A 17,500-nucleotide genomic window follows, 5' to 3' on the forward strand; every position below is an offset into this window, starting at 1 on the left:
TCTAAGCGTTATGATCACTTTGATTTTAGTGTTAAGTGGGTTGCTTCTCTGTGTCCCTCTGTAAGGATTCCCTCACTATATTAGTTTAAACAGTATTTTCTGATGAGTTCTATGTCACAAAGTTCATTCAATACATCCTTTAATAATTTACTTTGTTTGTCACTAAGATGGTAAGTTTTTAATGGAATATATAGTGTAATTTTAATATAACACTAATTTTGGCCTGGCTTTGGGTAACTCAAGAATCAATCCAGTTGGATAGGTTAGGTTAGATCGGTATCCCTTAGGGGGATCAAGGAAGGGACAACCTCGCCCCCCCTCTCCCCCCGGTTAGGTTAGGTTAGATTAATATCCCTGGAGCGGGGCCAAGGTAGTGCAGCCCCCCTGTTAGGTTAAGGGGATTGGGGGATTATGGTGTAAATCTAAAAAATTACTCATCACTGTTCTAAACATTTGAAAGGACGACCACAGCAGTAAAAGGGTTAAGTTGACATGTACAGGTGACCACAGGAGCCTTCAGGTGATGAGAGACACACATACAGCTATTGGCCATGTGATGTGATGTGATGGCTTTGGCGGCACCAAGGCGGGGTGACCGAGGCTCCTCCCTGGCCCCAAGCAGCAGCACAGTGTATGTCTCCAACCTGCCCTTCTCCCTCACCAATAATGACCTCACCAAGATATTTGAAAAGTTTGGGAAAGTTGTCAGGTGAGATGTACATTGCTTTGTTTTTCATAAGTGATATTTGTATTTTATATAAGTGATATTTGTATATTTTATAGGAGGAGGCAGTAGACACCTGCCGAAACGATAATTACTCCCAGTGAGGTCTAAAGCACTGTTCAGGGGGTGCTGTGAACTTATCATTAAACCCAGCTGTGACCTCACTGAACGTTTCCCTTTGTGTCTCACAACACAAGGGGGTAGTCACAGCCTGCCCTCTAAAGACAACTCTCTTCCTCCACACAAAACTACAAGCACCTAATAACACACACACCCTTCACTCCAAAAATTTTAAAATCATGGCGACTCCTACACCAGCCTCGGAGTCCCCATCTGGGGAGGGGACCATAAATGTCCCCAGGTCGGACTGCCTTTCCGTCGACGACCCTAAGTGTCTTGACACCCCCCTCAACTTTTTCTTCATTAACTTCTGCAACATTCGCGGTCTAAGATCTAATTTTCAATCTGTAGAACACCACCTCTCCTCTTCTAAACCTCATCTTCTTTTCCTCACTGAAACTCAGGTGTCTGAGGCAACTGACAGTAGCCCCTTTTCTGTTCCCTCCTACTTTCTCTATCCTCATTTTCGATCCAAAGCTGGATGCTGCGTTTATGTGCGCAATGACTTAACCTGCTCTCGTGCCCACGCTCTTGAATCTTCCGAGTTTTCCACCATCTGGCTACGACTACAGAGTCATTCTCATACTAAATTTATCTGTGCTGTATACCTCTCTCCTAACTCCTCTGACTATAAGAAATTCTTTGACTACTTAACTTCCAAAGTGGAGCACATTCTGACCCTCTTCCCTTTTGCAGAGATCTCCATTCTTGGAGACTTCAATGTTCACCACCAGCTTTGGCTTTCCTCTCCCTTCACTGACCATCCTGGTGAACTAGCCTACAACTTTGCTATCCTCCATGACCTAGAGCAATTGGTGCAACACCCTACTCGTATTCCTGACCGTCTTGGAGATACGCCCAACATTCTTGACCTTTTCCTGACCTCTAATCCTTCTGCTTATGCTGTCACCCTTTCTTCTCCGTTGGGCTCCTCCGATCACAATCTCATATCTTTATCTTGTCCTATCACTCCAATCCCTCCTCAGGATCCCCCTAAGCGAAGGTGCCTCTGGCGTTTTGCCTCTGCTAGTTGGGGGGACCTGAGGCGGTATTTTTCTGATTTTCCTTGGAATGACTACTGCTTCCGTGTCAGAGACCCGTCTTTGTGTGCTGAGCGCATAACAGAGGTGATAGTGTCTGGCATGGAGGCGTACATTCCTCACTCTTTTTCTCGTCCTAAACCTTCTAAACCTTGGTTTAACACAGCTTGTTCTCGTGCTATACATGATAGAGAGGTGGCCCACAAAAGGTACTTAAGCCTTCCTTCACCAGAATCTCATGCACTTTATATTTCTGCCCGGAACCATGCCAAGTCTGTTCTCCAACTAGCCAAAAACTCCTTCATTAACAGAAAATGTCAAAACCTTTCAAGATCTAACTCCCCTCGTGATTTCTGGCATCTAGCCAAAAATATCTCCAATAACTTTGCTTCTTCTTCTTTCCCTCCTCTACTTCAACCAGATGGCACCACTGCTATCACATCTATTTCTAAAGCTGAACTCTTTGCTCAAACCTTTGCTAAAAACTCTACCTTGGACGATTCTGGGCTTGTTCCTCCCTCTCCTCCACCCTCTGACTACTTCATGCCTCGTATTAAAATTCTTCGTAATGATGTTTTCCATGCCCTCGCTGGCCTAAACCCTCAGAAGGCTTATGGACCTGATGGGGTCCCTCCTATTGTTCTCCGAAACTGTGCCTCCGTGCTTGCACCTTGCCTAGTCAAACTCTTTCAGCTCTGTCTGTCAACATCTACCTTTCCTTCTTGCTGGAAGTTTGCCTACATTCAACCTGTTCCTAAAAAGGGTGACCGCTCTAATCCCTCAAACTACCGTCCTATTGCTTTAATTTCCTGCTTATCTAAAGTTTTTGAATCTATCCTCAACAGGAAGATTCTTAAACATCTATCACTTCACAACCTTCTATCTGATCGCCAGTATGGGTTCCGTCAAGGCCGCTCGACTGGTGATCTTCTGGCTTTCCTTACTGAGTCTTGGTCATCCTCTTTTAGAGACTTTGGTGAAACTTTTGCTGTTGCCTTGGACATATCAAAAGCCTTTGATAGAGTCTGGCACAAAGCTTTGATTTCCAAACTACCCTCCTACGGTTTCTATCCTTCTCTCTGTAACTTCATCTCAAGTTTCCTTTCTGACCGTTCTATTGCTGCTGTGGTAGACGGTCACTGTTCTTCTCCTAAATCTATTAACAGTGGTGTTCCTCAGGGTTCTGTCCTGTCACCCACTCTCTTCTTATTATTCATTAATGATCTTCTAAAACAAACTTCTTGTCCTATCCACTCCTATGCTGATGATACCACCCTGCACTTTTCCACGTCTTTTCATAGACGTCCAACCCTTCAGGAGGTAAACATATCACGCAGGGAAGCCACAGAACGCCTGACTTCTGATCTTTCTAAAATTTCTGATTGGGGCAGAGCAAACTTGGTATTGTTCAATGCCTCAAAAACTCAATTCCTCCATCTATCAACTCGACACAATCTTCCAGACAACTATCCCCTCTTCTTCAATGACACTCAACTATCCCCCTCTTCTACACTGAACATCCTCGGTCTGTCCTTTACTTATAATCTGAACTGGAAACTTCACATCTCATCTCTAGCTAAAACAGCTTCCATGAAGTTAGGTGTTCTGAGACGTCTCCGCCAGTTTTTCTCACCCCCGCAGCTGCTAACTCTGTACAAGGGCCTTATCCGTCCATGTATGGAGTATGCTTCACATGTCTGGGGGGGTTCCACTCATACTGCTGTTCTAGACAGGGTGGAATCAAAAGCTTTTCGTCTCATCAACTCCTCTCCTCTAACTGACTGTCTTCAGCCTCTCTCTCACCGCCGCAATGTTGCATCTCTAGCTGTCTTCTACCGCTATTTTCATGCTAACTGCTCTTCTGATCTTGCTAACTGCATGCCTCCCCTCCTTCCGCGGCCTCGCTGCACAAGACTTTCTTCTTTCTCTCACTCCTATTCTGTCCACCTCTCTAACGCAAGAGTTAACCAGTATTCTCAATCATTCATCCCTTTCTCTGGTAAACTCTGGAACTCCTTGCCTGCTTCTGTATTTCCACCTTCCTATGACTTGAATTCCTTCAAGAGGGAGGTTTCAAGACACTTATCCACCAATTTTTGACCACTGCTTTGACCCTTTTAGGGACTGGCATTTCAGTGGGCATTTTTTTTATTAGATTTTTGTTGCCCTTGGCCAGTATCCTTCCTACATAAAAAAAAAAAAAAAAAAAAAAAAAAAAAAAAAAATTTGTGTATGAGAGAACATGGATGACTTAGCCAGGTAATTAATATGTAGAATTTCTTAAAATCATTCCCTGGGAAGTTTGGCTGTAGTGGAAATGTGAATTATGTCAGTTGATGAATTTAATGCTAACTTTAAACCCTGTGTGCCTTATCTCTAAATTCTGCAGGAATCAAGCCTAAATGACACTAACTTAGCAGGGCACTGGCAAGCCAATATTTAGAACTTACCTGCTAACAGGAGGGTGAAGCAAGATTAAACATTAAGTTGTTTCTTCATTTATCATAATTGTCATCATCAGCATTCAGGGATGAGATGTGAAACTGATGTGGTTATTCCATCTGAAAGAAGCTGGTGGCCAAGGGTAACTCCATCTTCTTGCTTGTCCCATCATGAGATTATCAGTGCCATTAAAGAGCATTAGGTACATTTGCCAAAGATTGTCTGGCTTAGTTAAGTCCAAGTGGAGTAACTATAGGGTGTTTAGTGCTGCCTGGGCCTGCTGTGTTATATAACAATGGTATGTGACATGTGTACAGAAGTGTGGCTCATAAATCTGCCATATTGAGCATGTTTTAGAAGGGACAAGTGTCTTGCCACCTGTGTCTTGCAAAAGATGTTTAAAATGGATGGATTCTAGTATCAATAGACACTTTTCACCTTTTGACTGATTGTATGGTCATAGATCCACTCAGATTAAAAGATAAGAATTGGAGGTACAAATGTACAGCACCATGAAGTTGGCTTTATCAGGTAAGGTAAGAACTAGACCTTGTATCTCACACCATCACCATTTTTTCAGGGTAACAATTCTGAGGGACAAGGAGACCCGCAAGAGCCGTGGTGTGGCATTTCTGCTTTACCTGACACGAGAGGAGGCCCAAGCATGTGTGCGCAACACTGATGGCTGTACACTCTTTGGCCGCACAGTGAAGGCCAGCATTGCCAAGGACAATGGCCGTGCCCCTGAGTTCATAAGGCGACGAGAATATCCTGACAAATCAAGGTGAGTTTTTTTTTTTTTTTTTTTTTTTCTTCTACTATATCTGTGTCTATCTCTTTGATGCCTCATTCCCTCTGGAAGCATCACCTGTGGGGGAACCACAACAGAAAAGCCTCCAATGTCTGGATGTTCAATAACCAGAAAAGAAAAGGCCATTTAAATATAATAATGGATAACTAAGTAAAAAGTATGTAAGTCTTAAGTAAGTAGAAGATAATCCTCTTTTCCCCTTCTGTGACTGGGATAATTTTACAGTCACCTCCTAGCTCTTGATATAATGTATATTTGGCTTTACCAGTTATTATAATTTATAGAATAAATGATTTCATAATTCTTGTTTTCATCCCTTTGTCTTTCTGCCTTTTCTGTAAATGGAAAGCTCTGAGGTATATTTTTGTGCAGGTGCTACGAGTGTGGGGAGTTTGGCCATCTGAGTTATGCTTGCCCTAACAACTTACTAGGGGACCGAGACCCTCCCAAGAAGAAGTCAAAGAAGAGAAAGAAGGAAGCCGAGTCAAAGACAAAGAAGCTCTGCAAGTCAGGGGACACTGATGAAGAGGCAGATGAGGAGGAAGAAAACTTTGAGGACGAGTCTCTGAGTGCAGCCATTAAATATCAGGTAAGTCTCTGCTTTACTTTTAAGGAATCATAACAAGATGATAACAAGTAGATCATTATAGAGATGGGTATTCACTCTTGGTCAAGTGTAATTTCCATTATCTTTCCAGCAAGAATTACGGGAGGCAGAGACCTTCCAGGAGAGGATTTCTGTTGGGGATCACTTGAAGAAAACAGAAGAGAAGCATAAGGCAAAGATCAAGAAATCTTCATACTTCAGTGATGAAGAAGAATTGAGTGACAGCTGAGGGGTGAGAAGTGTATTTGTGCTGCATAAGTGCAAAAAAATACATATTGTGAGACTCATGCTGTGTGGGAGTTCAAATCATGCAAACTGTTCTGAACTTATAGATCTACTTTTGATATGGACATGTATTAAAAAGCAGTCTGTTATATAAATAAGTGTATTGTTTTATACTGAGCAATGTTACATTGACTTTGCATGAGATGATATACCAGTCAAGTATTTCTTTCATATTAACAAAAATAAAAAATGAAATACAGTAATGTATTTCACATTAGAAGTGAAGGATTCCTTGTTTGACTAAAAATTTCTCCACGCTGTAAAACGAACATTGGGAACCTGGATTTTTAATGCAAGCCTGATAGATTATTCAGGAGTCTTTGTTTAACTGTAGATTATATGATGTCACATTTAATGCAGCTGCCACTTACATGGGCAGGACAACAACTTATATCTATACATTAGAGCTCATGCAGTACGTATAAAAATATATAATGTAACTAACATAAAAAAATCCTATAATGACAAAGAGCTGCCAAGGTAACTTAATGGTGGAAAATTTCAACTATGAACATCATCAAGTAATGACACATCTATCTGTTAGCACCTTACATGCCTATGTAGGCCTCATCAGATCTTGTGTTGTAGACATTATAGATAGCTTATTATGCCTGAGTGTTGATGTTTTTTTTTTTCCATGTTTGTTCCAAACACTGTATGGCCGCCAGGGGTGTTGTCAGGACTTAGATGAGGAGGCTTCCCATATCACCCATGTTTCAGAGCAAAGGGAAGAATGGGGCAGGACCATCTGTGCAGTTTTAGAGAGAGCAGAGATTTGTTGTCAGCTATGAACAGCCTCCAACTATATGTCTGTCCCTTCCCCTGGCTGTTTCCATGCATTGTGGAGGTAGGGGTCTAGGAAGAGATGGGAGCTTCCACATAGTAGGGGTCTTTTTCTGCTTCCACAACTAGACAAGCTCCATTGCGTCCCTCCTCTAGCAGCTTCACCAAGCTGTTGGCCACAGTCTCTGAACTGGGGGGAAACAAAGAGACCAGAGTTATGCATTGGGTTATTATGATAAAAGAATATCGGAGTTTAAGCAAACTGATTCAAGTAAGTGCCTCTCTTCTGGGTGAAAGTGTACATTTGGTTGGCAGTGCTTAAAGTCTAAACTAATTTTATTTCTGCAAATCTTGCCAGGTATTAAGCATTTATTACATTATTGCAACAGTTTTGTTTCTGATAAAAAAATAATTTGTTCAAGTGCATATATATTCCTTTAAGGATGTTCTTGGATGGGGTCCCAGTCTACTCACGTCAGATCCTTGAGGCCAGATGAAAACTTTGATAGGGCTTGTACTACTTCAGGAGAGAAGGCTTTCTTCATGGAATTTGCCAGCAGTTCTGTCTTCACTAAGCTTGGGCACAAAGCCTGAACTTTCACTCCACTGATCTTGAAGTGGAAATCATGCTGTTGGAAAAAGAGAAAAAAATTAGGAATGTGTTTCCAACCATGTTTTAAAAAGTTCAGTGCCCAAATTTATAAAATGTTGCACTCATAAACGTCACCATGATGGATGCCTACTTATTATTATCATCATCATCATCATCATAATAATAATAATCTAATTAGCATTACTTGCTAATTTTTCAACTTGCATTTTGCTGGCCTGCCATCTACCAAATGACTCAGCCATGCTCCTTGGTGCATATGGCTTTTATTCTCCTTTTTTTTTTTTATGTCAGTTCAGTTTTAAAACTGCATTTTGTTGCTCCCCAGCCAGCAGTATTGGTGGACAGCTCATGGAAGGTACAAATCCTTTATACACTCACAATAAGGCAGAAACAGAAGCCAGTCTTTCAACTCCTTATACATGTATGTAAGGACAAATTCTTAGGACAGAAATGCTGTCAAGATTCTCCATTTGAACTTGACTTTTGGTTATTCCTTTATTAACTTTTGGATTTTTGCACATACCAGTTGTTCACCAGTTGTTCACCAAATTCATAATTTTGAAAATAACTCATTCTGAATTTCTTATTTTATGATGGAGATGAGGTATGATAATAGTGAATGAATACAGTTGCTTTTGTTTTGTTTTTTAAACAGGCAGTGTCCTATACTTCGGAAATGTAATGATGTAGGTAAAAAGAGTACTTCATGAAATGGATCATAAATCTGTAGATACATCACATTCTTCCACAGTACAACACTGGCTGCTTCTTTGTGTGTATCATGGCCTTGGCTAACTAAAGATTTATTTTTAGAACTATGGCTCTCTCTCACTTGATGGATGTTCTATCTCAACCTACTGTTCCAACTCTTCCATTGCATGAGTTTAATGTACATAGAATTTCATAATAATGCTTTAGAGAACAACAGCTGATGGTAAAGAACAGGAAACAAGGTGTATGTTAATAAATGAAATATACTCACCCCTAAACTCCGTACAAGCCCAATAATGGCATGCTTGGTGGCTGAGTAAACAGGGCCAAACGGATTTGCCTTGACACCCACAATGCTGGAAATGTTGACCACCACTCCTCCTGAGCCTCCCTTGTTGGTGCCCATGCGGTCCAGAGCCAGCAGTGTCCCCCTCATGCAGCCTCCCTGTTGATGAGGAGCTTTGAAAACCACTGTGCCATTACATACATTGCACCTGGATAAGTATGATACCTCACTTAAGTCTTAATTCATGGCATTCTGTCTTACTTAGAATGATTTTGATAAAAAAATTTTTAATGATGTAGTTTTTTCCTCTCATACCTGTGAGGTGACATCCAAATATAAGACTTAATGAGCTAAGATGGACAAATATCTTTACATACACTATTCATTTTGCCAGATCTAGTTAATTACATACATGAATTAGTCAGATAGTTAACATTTAGGTATATTTGTTGGTGCATATCGTTGGTAATGACTTATCACTCCTTCCTGATTATGTTGTCAACTTACAAGATTTACTGCAACTGTTTTATCCCATTCTTGCTCGTTGCCAATGCCAGCATTATTGATGAGCACGTTCACTGGTCCCAACTTCTCCACTGTAGCATCCCAGACCGCTGTAAAAACACAGAGAACAGAGGCTCATCACGGTGTCATTGAGGAATTAGGCATGATCTTATCTACTGGTTCTCATCTCTGTTTTCATGAACCTGTCACCTTGTGGCAGATTATTTACTCTGCTCTACTATCTTGTGGCAGCACACCATCCTTCACATTAATAGTTACTTCAGCAAGGTGTTATCCCTGATATGTGAGAGGAAAGACTGCAGGTTTATCAAGTATTAGAGTCAGAAGTGCTTCAAATAGATCATTTGGCTAGCTTTCAGGAAAATGGACATTTTATTGGTTAGGTTTGAATCTGAAGCTTTGTATCAATACACCATTTAGCCACTTTGAACTTTTATACCTTTGTGTTGTACATAATTTTCAATATGACATTCACTGTGTACATTTGCTCATCTCTACACATCTTCGATTTTATGGTAATGTACTGCAGCTGTCCAACATTTTTGCCTATGATGTTACTGTTCAACAAATGGTGAGCAAATAATACAAAGCTACAAAATATGATGAACCATTGACTCATTCACATGAAATGTTATGACTCATATCCTGTTTCTCCAACCACATAATTGTGCACATCCACACAGATCAAGCACTAATATAATACTAAAACTACACAGGAAGACATTGATAATGAGTAAAGATATGTAGCATCATCACCATCATGAGTCCATGTAACACTGTGCAGTATGAAGGCAAAGTAGCCAATGAACAGCAGATATGCCAGACAGAAAACTTTCAGTTTTGAAATTAATGAGTTACATTTATATTGGTGAACTAAGAATTTCTCACCTTTAAAGTCATCATCACTTGTTACATTGCAGGAGACAAAAATGACACTGCCTTCACCATGCTTGGCCTGCAGCTCTGCCACAGTAGACTGCCCCTGCTCAATGTCTATGTCAGCCACACAGATCTGCAGGAGGAAGGATGTATAAATCAGGTAATAATATAAGTAAATATAAGGATAATTAGTAGAGCTTTTACACCTTAAATGTCTGCTCTGCATTCACATGTGCATGGCAGACATAACACTGGACCATATTCCCATTTTTTTTTTTTTTTCTCAGTAATTTCTGACTAGTTTTTTGATGGAAATTACTTGAGTTTTTAAGGAATGTTTTTGTGATTATAGTGACAATTTAACAAGGTATCTACATCATCACTGAATAAAAAAAAAAATATCTCATTAGAACCTGACTACATAATCATCTGTGACTTAAAACTAGTCCCAGTTAGAGCCTGCAGCCTCAGACCACCCATTACACCAATGGACCTTTCATGCACCCACTCATCAACAACCTTCTTGTTAACCACAGAGCCTCCAGATATCATGATGAATGTTTTTTTTTTTTTTCTCAACAAACACCAAATGCATTGAGTCAACAAGGATAAGAGACCTCATGAGGAGATACCATGAGCTGTGCATCATGGCTTTTAGTAATTTTATTGCAGCTGACCTCCAGCTTACTTAGGAATCATTGAAGAAGCATTACAGTATATTTGCTTGTTAGATAAGCTCAGTCTGAGTGGCAGTCAGCCATACCATGTCACAACACAGGGATGTACAGAGCATAGTGCTTTAGAATTAATTCTGTGGGCAGGCACGGTCATGCCTCCCTATTTGAAGTGTCAGATATACTGAAAAAATTATATGAGGGTGGTATATTTTTTTCCTTTTTTTTTTTTGAGAAGCACCCCGGCCAAACACTGAACCTATACTGAAATGAAAAATGCGGTCCTCAGACATCTGTATTAAATGGTCATCAGACTGTTATACATCCAGTCACTATAACAGGAATAACAGAATTTAATGTGATGCAGAAAAAAAAAAATAGTGACAAATTCCTGCAAAGATCACCAATGTAATGGAAATTGTAGCTAAGGACTGAGAGTGCTGTTCATTGTGGCAGTGATGCTTCTGGCTTAATTTTTATGACACTCAAGGGCAAAGCTGAGGTGCATTTTTATACCAACACTGCAGGCAGTGGCTTATGCAGTATTTAGGTACAATACTTATGTGATACTTTGCTGATGAAACTGATCTTAGGACCCGGTGGCAATGGCTTCAGGCTGCTAAATAAGCCTATTAGCCCTCTGAAAAAACCCAGTTCAATTGCAGAGAGAGAGAGAGAGAGAGAGAGAAAGGAGAGAGCTTGGGCTGATCATACACTGCCACTTTCAATTATGAAGTAGGAGGAAAATTCATATCCATTTATAATGTTGAGTTTAAGTCTGCCCTTGTGTCTGAATTTAAGTGTCCTTGGAAATGAGAAATGTGTTGTGCATGAAAACTTGTCTGAATCCAGACTGAAGCTTCTGACTGACGTGAGGCGTGGCTGAGAACTTTTATCTACACGTTCCCTCAACCCACAGAACATGAGGGCAACAAGGCATTGTTTACAGTACTTTAATGCTGGAGAAACTGTTGTTTGTAATGTTGCTTATTAATTTAACTGCTGGGAGAAGTTCATCATGGGAGAGAGAGAGAGAGAGAGAGAGAGAGAGAGAGAGAGAGAGAGAGAGAGAGAGTATTTAACGAACTAAACACTCATACTCGTACACCACTTCCGGGTCAAGAGGGGGTGGGGGGAGCGGGATGACGTGAAAGTCAAGACAAACGTGTAATCCAGTGTCGGCCCGTGTAAACAAGCAAACATCACCTCTGTTTATTTACACGGCAGAGATAGGACAAGTGCGGAGAGCGTGTGAACGAACTCTCTAGATCCCTGACAGCTGCTGCCCGTGATTAATACAAAGATAGAGAAGGTACGTGGTTTCAAGAGTAGGGAAGGGACGTGAGGGGTAACAGAAGAAAGGGAAGTGATTGTGACAAGGGTACGGAAGGAAGTAACGAGCAGTAGGGAAGTAAGAGTTCTGAGGGGAGATTCAAGGGGTAAAAGAGAGGAGGAAGGATGTAAGGATGATCAGAAGAGTCAAATAGGGAAATGTGAATAAGCAGTGTGGATATATGGTGGCAAGGAAAATTTCACTACTACTACTACTACTACTGCTACTACTGCGTCAGGAACTTGCCTCTTATAAGTGCGATGTAATGTACGGGAAAGAAGACACTAACAAAATACACAATCCACGGGCATAAATAAACACTATAAACAAATTAAACAGTCCGTTCTGATTTATTTACAGTTTTATGAGAATGTTAGATTTTGGGAGAGTGTCTACTCTTTTATCGTCTCTTGTATCGCCTGATGAAAATACAAAGATCAGTAACAATAATAATAAGAACAATGAAAAGAAAGAGATGACCATGGAATATGAAGATTAGTAACAGGAATAAGAATAATAATAAGAAAACGGAAAACGAAATAGGAACATGAACAATAACTTCACGTACGTAATAGATAGAATAAATAGACACGAATAGTGAATAAACAGAAAGGGGAGATTAAAGTACGAATTTTACTTTTAACTTTACAATTTCTTCCTTCAGCCCAAACTAATATATTCCTGTGTCACGCAAACCAGGAATTACTTGTGCTGATATTACGCTATGAAGATACTCGTGTTTTTACTTCGCCCTCTCTCCTCAAGTGCATGAGAGGGTGATTGCCGTGATGCTCGAGTTGCTGCATGCCTCCTCCTCCTCCTCCTCCCCCCCCCCCCTGACATTGTTCCATGGGGATTCAAGGACAAAACGAACGTAGCTGCCCGTCTTGTCTCGTCTGCTGGCTGGACTTGACTGTTGTTGTTGTTGCTGTTGTTGTTGTTGTTTTGGATGGCCTTGTATGCCTTTATCACGTATTTATTTATCTGTTTTCGTTTTGTACCTTTATTTTTTATTTATTTGTTTATTTTATTGTTATTATTATTATTATTATTATTATTATTATTATTATTATTATTATTATTATTATTATTTATTTATTTTTATTTTTTTGCATTTTCTTGTACCGCAAACGTAGTAAAAGTTGTTTACACACACACACACACACACACACACACACACACACACACACACACACACACACACACACACACACACACACACTTTCTCTCTCTCTCTCTCTTGTGTGTAAAGTTATTCATATTAATAATATGAGCCTTTTCCTTATTATTACAGAGGGAAGGAGGGAGAAGGAGCATCAACACTCACCACCACCACCACCACCATCCATTGGTAAGTGTTATTGCCTCGCTCTAGTACTTAGCTATCCTTCCTTCATTGACAAACTTAATACTGCCCTGTTCCTTATTCCTATACCTCTTCTATGTCCACTTCTTATTGTTCTATTACCTCCGTGTCTTCATGCCTTATCCTTATTAGGTAATTAATTTTTCTAATCATTTCTTTCGCCAGTATTTTCATGTCTCCAGTTTCGGTTCGCTTTCTTTCGTTTTCCGTTTGTCCTCCGTTGTTTGCGCGATGTTTTCATGTGCTTAGGATAATTTTTTCGCGTTTTGTAACTCGATAACTTAAAAAGTCCAAATCAGATAGTTTAGGATAGCAAGTTTTTAGTTTGCGTGACGAGCTTGACGGATACTAAGAGGAGGGAGTGTGGCGGCAGCTCTGGCACACCATTCTGCAAACCCCACATACCCTATAACCCTGTCATGTACATACACACACACCCCCCTGCCACTTTATTACATACCCAGACACGCAGGGATCATCTTGGGTCCTTACGAGACGTCTAATTCATGTATATAATTAAACAGCTGACATTTGCGTGCTTTTCCGTCATTCAAGTCTTATTTATAGGCATGAGTCGCGTCGAAATTCTCAGCCTCCATCAAACCGTTTTCTTTCTGTTAGTGTGTGATTGTGTTTGTCAAGGCTCATTTCGCGTTCATTTTCTTTTATCGTTATTAAAGTTTGCACTCTTAACCTGCATCCGTTTTCTGTTCATATATAAGTTTTCACTCTTCATCCCACATTATTATCATTATTATTATTATTATTATTATTATTATTATTATTATTATTATTATTATTATTATTCATTAGTCTTTAAAATCTTTCATTCCTCATCTGCATGTATTTTCTTATGTTTTTCCGTTAGATTTCACTGTCTCTGTTCACCTCCAAATATGACTTGTGAATTTGGTAACAGGGGTCCCGAAATTAAGTAAGAATGATTGCCTTATCACACAACTTATTAGAATTTTTAGTGCCGTTTTTTGGTTCTCGTGATATTGATGTTAATTTGTGCTTATTTTATTAACGTTGTTTTTTGACGCGTCTAGATTATTTATTTATTTGGTTAGTTGCGTCAATTCTTCTGACCCACAACAGTTATTAGAAAAGATAAGCTTAGACGGAAAACTTCAATATGACTTACACTTAAAATATCATATTAGCTCTTCTCATCTTTATTTATGTACGTATTTTTTTAGTTTATTAGTTTGCTGCCTCAATTTTTCTGGCCACAAAAGGTATTGGAAAAGAAAAAAACACAAGACGAAAAAACCCAACATAAAAAAGGATATAGGAAAGAAAAGATAAGATGGAAAACTTCAAAAATTAACTCTTAAAACGTCAAGTCGAGAGGATCCTGGTGCCCTCGTTTCTTGCTTGACTTTATAGAAACTCGGGATGCGCACCTGAATCACCTTCAGGAACCTCAAGTGTAGTAGGAATCAGGCCTTGCTTGAGAAAACGACGATAGCAGTGGAGAGGCTCTTAAGATGTTTCCTGTGGTGTGTGTGTGTGTGTGTGTGTGTGTGTGTGTGTGTGTGTGTGTGTGTGTGTGTGTGTGTGGACGTGTGACGAAGGGATGTTAGATGAATAGTCATAGTGTGCAGTGAGTGACGGCGTTGTGACGTAGTGTTAGTTTGAAGAATGTGATGAATAGTGCGGGTGGAGATGGGCGTTGGTGATAGATGGAGTAGGCGTGGGTGTGGATAAGATGTGGAGTGAACAGTGTGTGTCTGTGTGTGTGTGTGTGTGTGTGGAGACAGAGCAGGAGTGTGCCAAGTGAGTGGGTGGAATAAGATGTAGTTGAATCATAAGGGTGTGCCGGTGGAAGCTGTTTGCTGTTGTGATAGTGTTGTGTGGATGTGGAGGGGGAGGCAGGCAGCAGGAGTATGTCAAGTAAGTGGGTGGAATATGATGTGGCTGTTCGTTGTTGTGGAATAAGGACAAGGGTGGCTGGTGGACAGAGAGACCAAGGTATGAGTGGCCACAATTGCAAGAATATTAGAAAAAAAGGAACACTTAGTTTCTCTCCCTCTCCTTTTCCTCATCCCTTTCTTCTTCCTCCTCCCACACACATAGGAATGAGGAAAAAAGTCTCTTGGAACTCCCAGTCCTGTTACCTAAGCTATCCCGATCATGTGACCGAACTTTCCGATTAATTTTTACTGGTCACGACTTGGGGTATTTGAAAGTTGGTTTTACGTGGAAATTTTCTCTCATTACTCCTCTCTTTAGCTTCTGTTCGTTTCGCTTCGTGTGTATGAGTGAGATTTACGCATTAGGAAAGACAGGTGTGAATGAGACACTAGGAAAGGAAATGAAGTGAAAATGAGGTATCCGTTTCATATACAACAGCTGCAAATATACTGTCTGTCTTTTAAAGGTGGGAAAATATTTTATACTTTAACTGTATATATATATATAATCTTACGTATGAGATACACGCGTTAAGAGCAATAGGACTAAATCAGACACCAGAAGTAAAGCAAACGTACACATGAAATAAAATTAGACATGGTTTCTTACATCGCCAGTCATACGATTTTTGAAGGAATGGAAATTTTATATACTCGCACGTTCTCAGAAACAGGTAGATGAATACGTCGATAAGTAATAATGGCCATAGATAAAGAGAAAAAAAAAACGTGTTAGTAAACTAGTAATAACCGAGGCTTTATGGATAGAAGTACAGCACATGCTCATATTTACTGGGAAGAAAAGGGCGAGTATATTTATAAGATTAGTTCTCAAAAGACACCTACTGAGTAAGCAAAGGACTCTCTCTCTCTCTCTCTCTCTCTCTCTCTCTCTCTGACTCGCACGTTTCAGCCCTACATAGTATTTTGCGTCATAGCACACGTGGGCGCCTCAAGGCCATCTGAGTAGTCTGCTGAAGAATAGGCACCAAGGACACTCACTGCTGTTACTACCAGCACTGCCACTACTACTATTATTAAGAGAGAGAGAGAGAGAGAGAGAGAGAGAGAGAGAGAGAGAGAGAGAGAGAGAGAGAGAGAGAGAGTATATGCCACCGCTATCACCACACCATTCACTACCACCACTACTACACCACCACTACCACCACTACCACTACTACTACATAGCAACCCCCACAACCACCAACGCCACTTTTATACCCTTCACCACCACCATTAAGAGGAACGGGGTGGGCAGCATATAGACGAGAGGGAGAAATGGTGGGGGAGAGGGGGATATTCATTTCCCATTGCGCCTCTCCTGAACATGTCACCTCACCTCTCTGCTTGCCTGAGTCCACATCCTCACCTTTAGCACGTAAGGAGTGACTTTAATTACGGAGTATGTCAGTCACAGAAGCTAGAACGGCCAGGTGCGCTTGCTCATTAAAACCAACGTAGTGTAAATACATAATTAGCCTGACATCTGGCTGGTCTTCCTGTTTATCGTCTCTTTTCGTAACTCTTCAATCGCCACTGAAATCATACTGTACAGAAGTGATTCCTTTTGTTTTGATAAGAAGTGTATGCAAGTAACGGCAGAGTAGTTAACTTGTCGGTACAGGTTTTTGCTATAATGGATTTAATGCCAGTAATTGGAGGTTGTTAGGATTGTTTTCTTGTGTGAATGGATGTGATGGTGGTGGTGGTGGTGGTGCTGGTAGTGGTGTATCCCAGGAAGGAGTGGGTGTGTGACAGTTGTGAGATGATGGTAGTGATGCAAGAGGGAGGGAGGGAAGAGAGAGAGAGAGAGAGAGAGAGAGAGAGAGAGAGAGAGAGAGAGAGAGAGAGAGAGAGAGAGAGAGAGAGAGAGAGAGAGAGAGAGAGAGATTCCAAAGTTGGTGTTGGTACTGGTTTTGAGTCTACGTAGATGCCCGGCCATGAAGTCTTATTATCTCCTCCTCCTCCTCCTCCTTCTCCTTCTCCTGCTCCTTCTCCTTCTCCTCCTCCTCCTCCTCCTCTTCCTCCTGTTCAACTCCGCTTTCAAACATTCTTTCCATGCACGTTGTTAGTTTTTAAGTCATTTATATACTTTAGAGTTTTTTTTTTTTATATATGAATGCCAGACGCTTCTTTCCTTTGGTGTGTGTGTGTGTGTGTGTAAAGTATATGCCACCACTATCACCACACCATTCACTACCACCACTACTACACCACCACTACCACTACTACTACTACACAGCAACCCCCACCACCACCAACATTACTATTATACCCTTCACCACCACCACCATTAAGAGGAAAGGGCTGGGGGAGCATATAGACGAGAACCAGCTGGACCTATAAACAGCAAACACGCCCGGTCCGCCTCTCAAGTGTCTG

At 40.7% G+C, this 17,500-nt stretch overlaps 3 protein-coding genes across 8 annotated transcripts in view; 2 read left to right on the plus strand and 1 right to left on the minus strand.

Moving 5' to 3' along the window:
* LOC135115887 (zinc finger CCHC-type and RNA-binding motif-containing protein 1-like) overlaps positions 1-9,554 on the plus strand; it is a 9,718-nt gene extending 164 nt beyond the window's left edge. Inside the window, exons 2-5 of one of the 5 annotated variants that reach the window (XM_064032985.1) lie at positions 488-709; positions 4,907-5,110; positions 5,510-5,726; positions 5,836-9,554. In XM_064032985.1, the coding sequence (XP_063889055.1) occupies positions 567-709; positions 4,907-5,110; positions 5,510-5,726; positions 5,836-5,973 (702 nt within the window). In that variant the 5' untranslated portion in view covers positions 488-566 and the 3' untranslated portion in view covers positions 5,974-9,554. Of the gene's footprint in view, positions 1-460; positions 710-4,906; positions 5,111-5,509; positions 5,727-5,835 lie in introns of all 5 variants that reach the window. The other 4 variants (XM_064032988.1, XM_064032986.1, XM_064032987.1 and 1 more) reach the window with 4 other exon arrangements.
* The window catches only part of LOC135115890 (15-hydroxyprostaglandin dehydrogenase [NAD(+)]-like), a 29,492-nt gene continuing 18,105 nt past the window's right edge, over positions 6,114-17,500 (minus strand). The window contains exons 4-8 of the mRNA XM_064032993.1: positions 9,836-9,959; positions 8,930-9,036; positions 8,408-8,581; positions 7,287-7,441; positions 6,114-7,002 (exon numbers count right to left, since the gene is read on the minus strand). Of these exons, the coding sequence (XP_063889063.1) occupies positions 6,885-7,002; positions 7,287-7,441; positions 8,408-8,581; positions 8,930-9,036; positions 9,836-9,959 (678 nt within the window). The 3' untranslated portion in view covers positions 6,114-6,884. The remainder of the gene's footprint in view (positions 7,003-7,286; positions 7,442-8,407; positions 8,582-8,929; positions 9,037-9,835; positions 9,960-17,500) is intronic.
* LOC135115886 (uncharacterized) overlaps positions 9,851-17,500 on the plus strand; it is a 35,028-nt gene continuing 27,378 nt past the window's right edge. For both annotated transcript variants that reach the window (XM_064032982.1, XM_064032981.1), the window contains exons 1-2: positions 9,851-9,986; positions 13,128-13,184. The gene's annotated coding sequence lies outside the window, so the exon portion shown is untranslated. The remainder of the gene's footprint in view (positions 9,987-13,127; positions 13,185-17,500) is intronic.

Source organism: Scylla paramamosain, chromosome 30 (genome assembly GCF_035594125.1).
Source record: "Scylla paramamosain isolate STU-SP2022 chromosome 30, ASM3559412v1, whole genome shotgun sequence".
In the NCBI taxonomy this organism is placed as follows: Eukaryota; Metazoa; Arthropoda; class Malacostraca; order Decapoda; family Portunidae; genus Scylla; species Scylla paramamosain.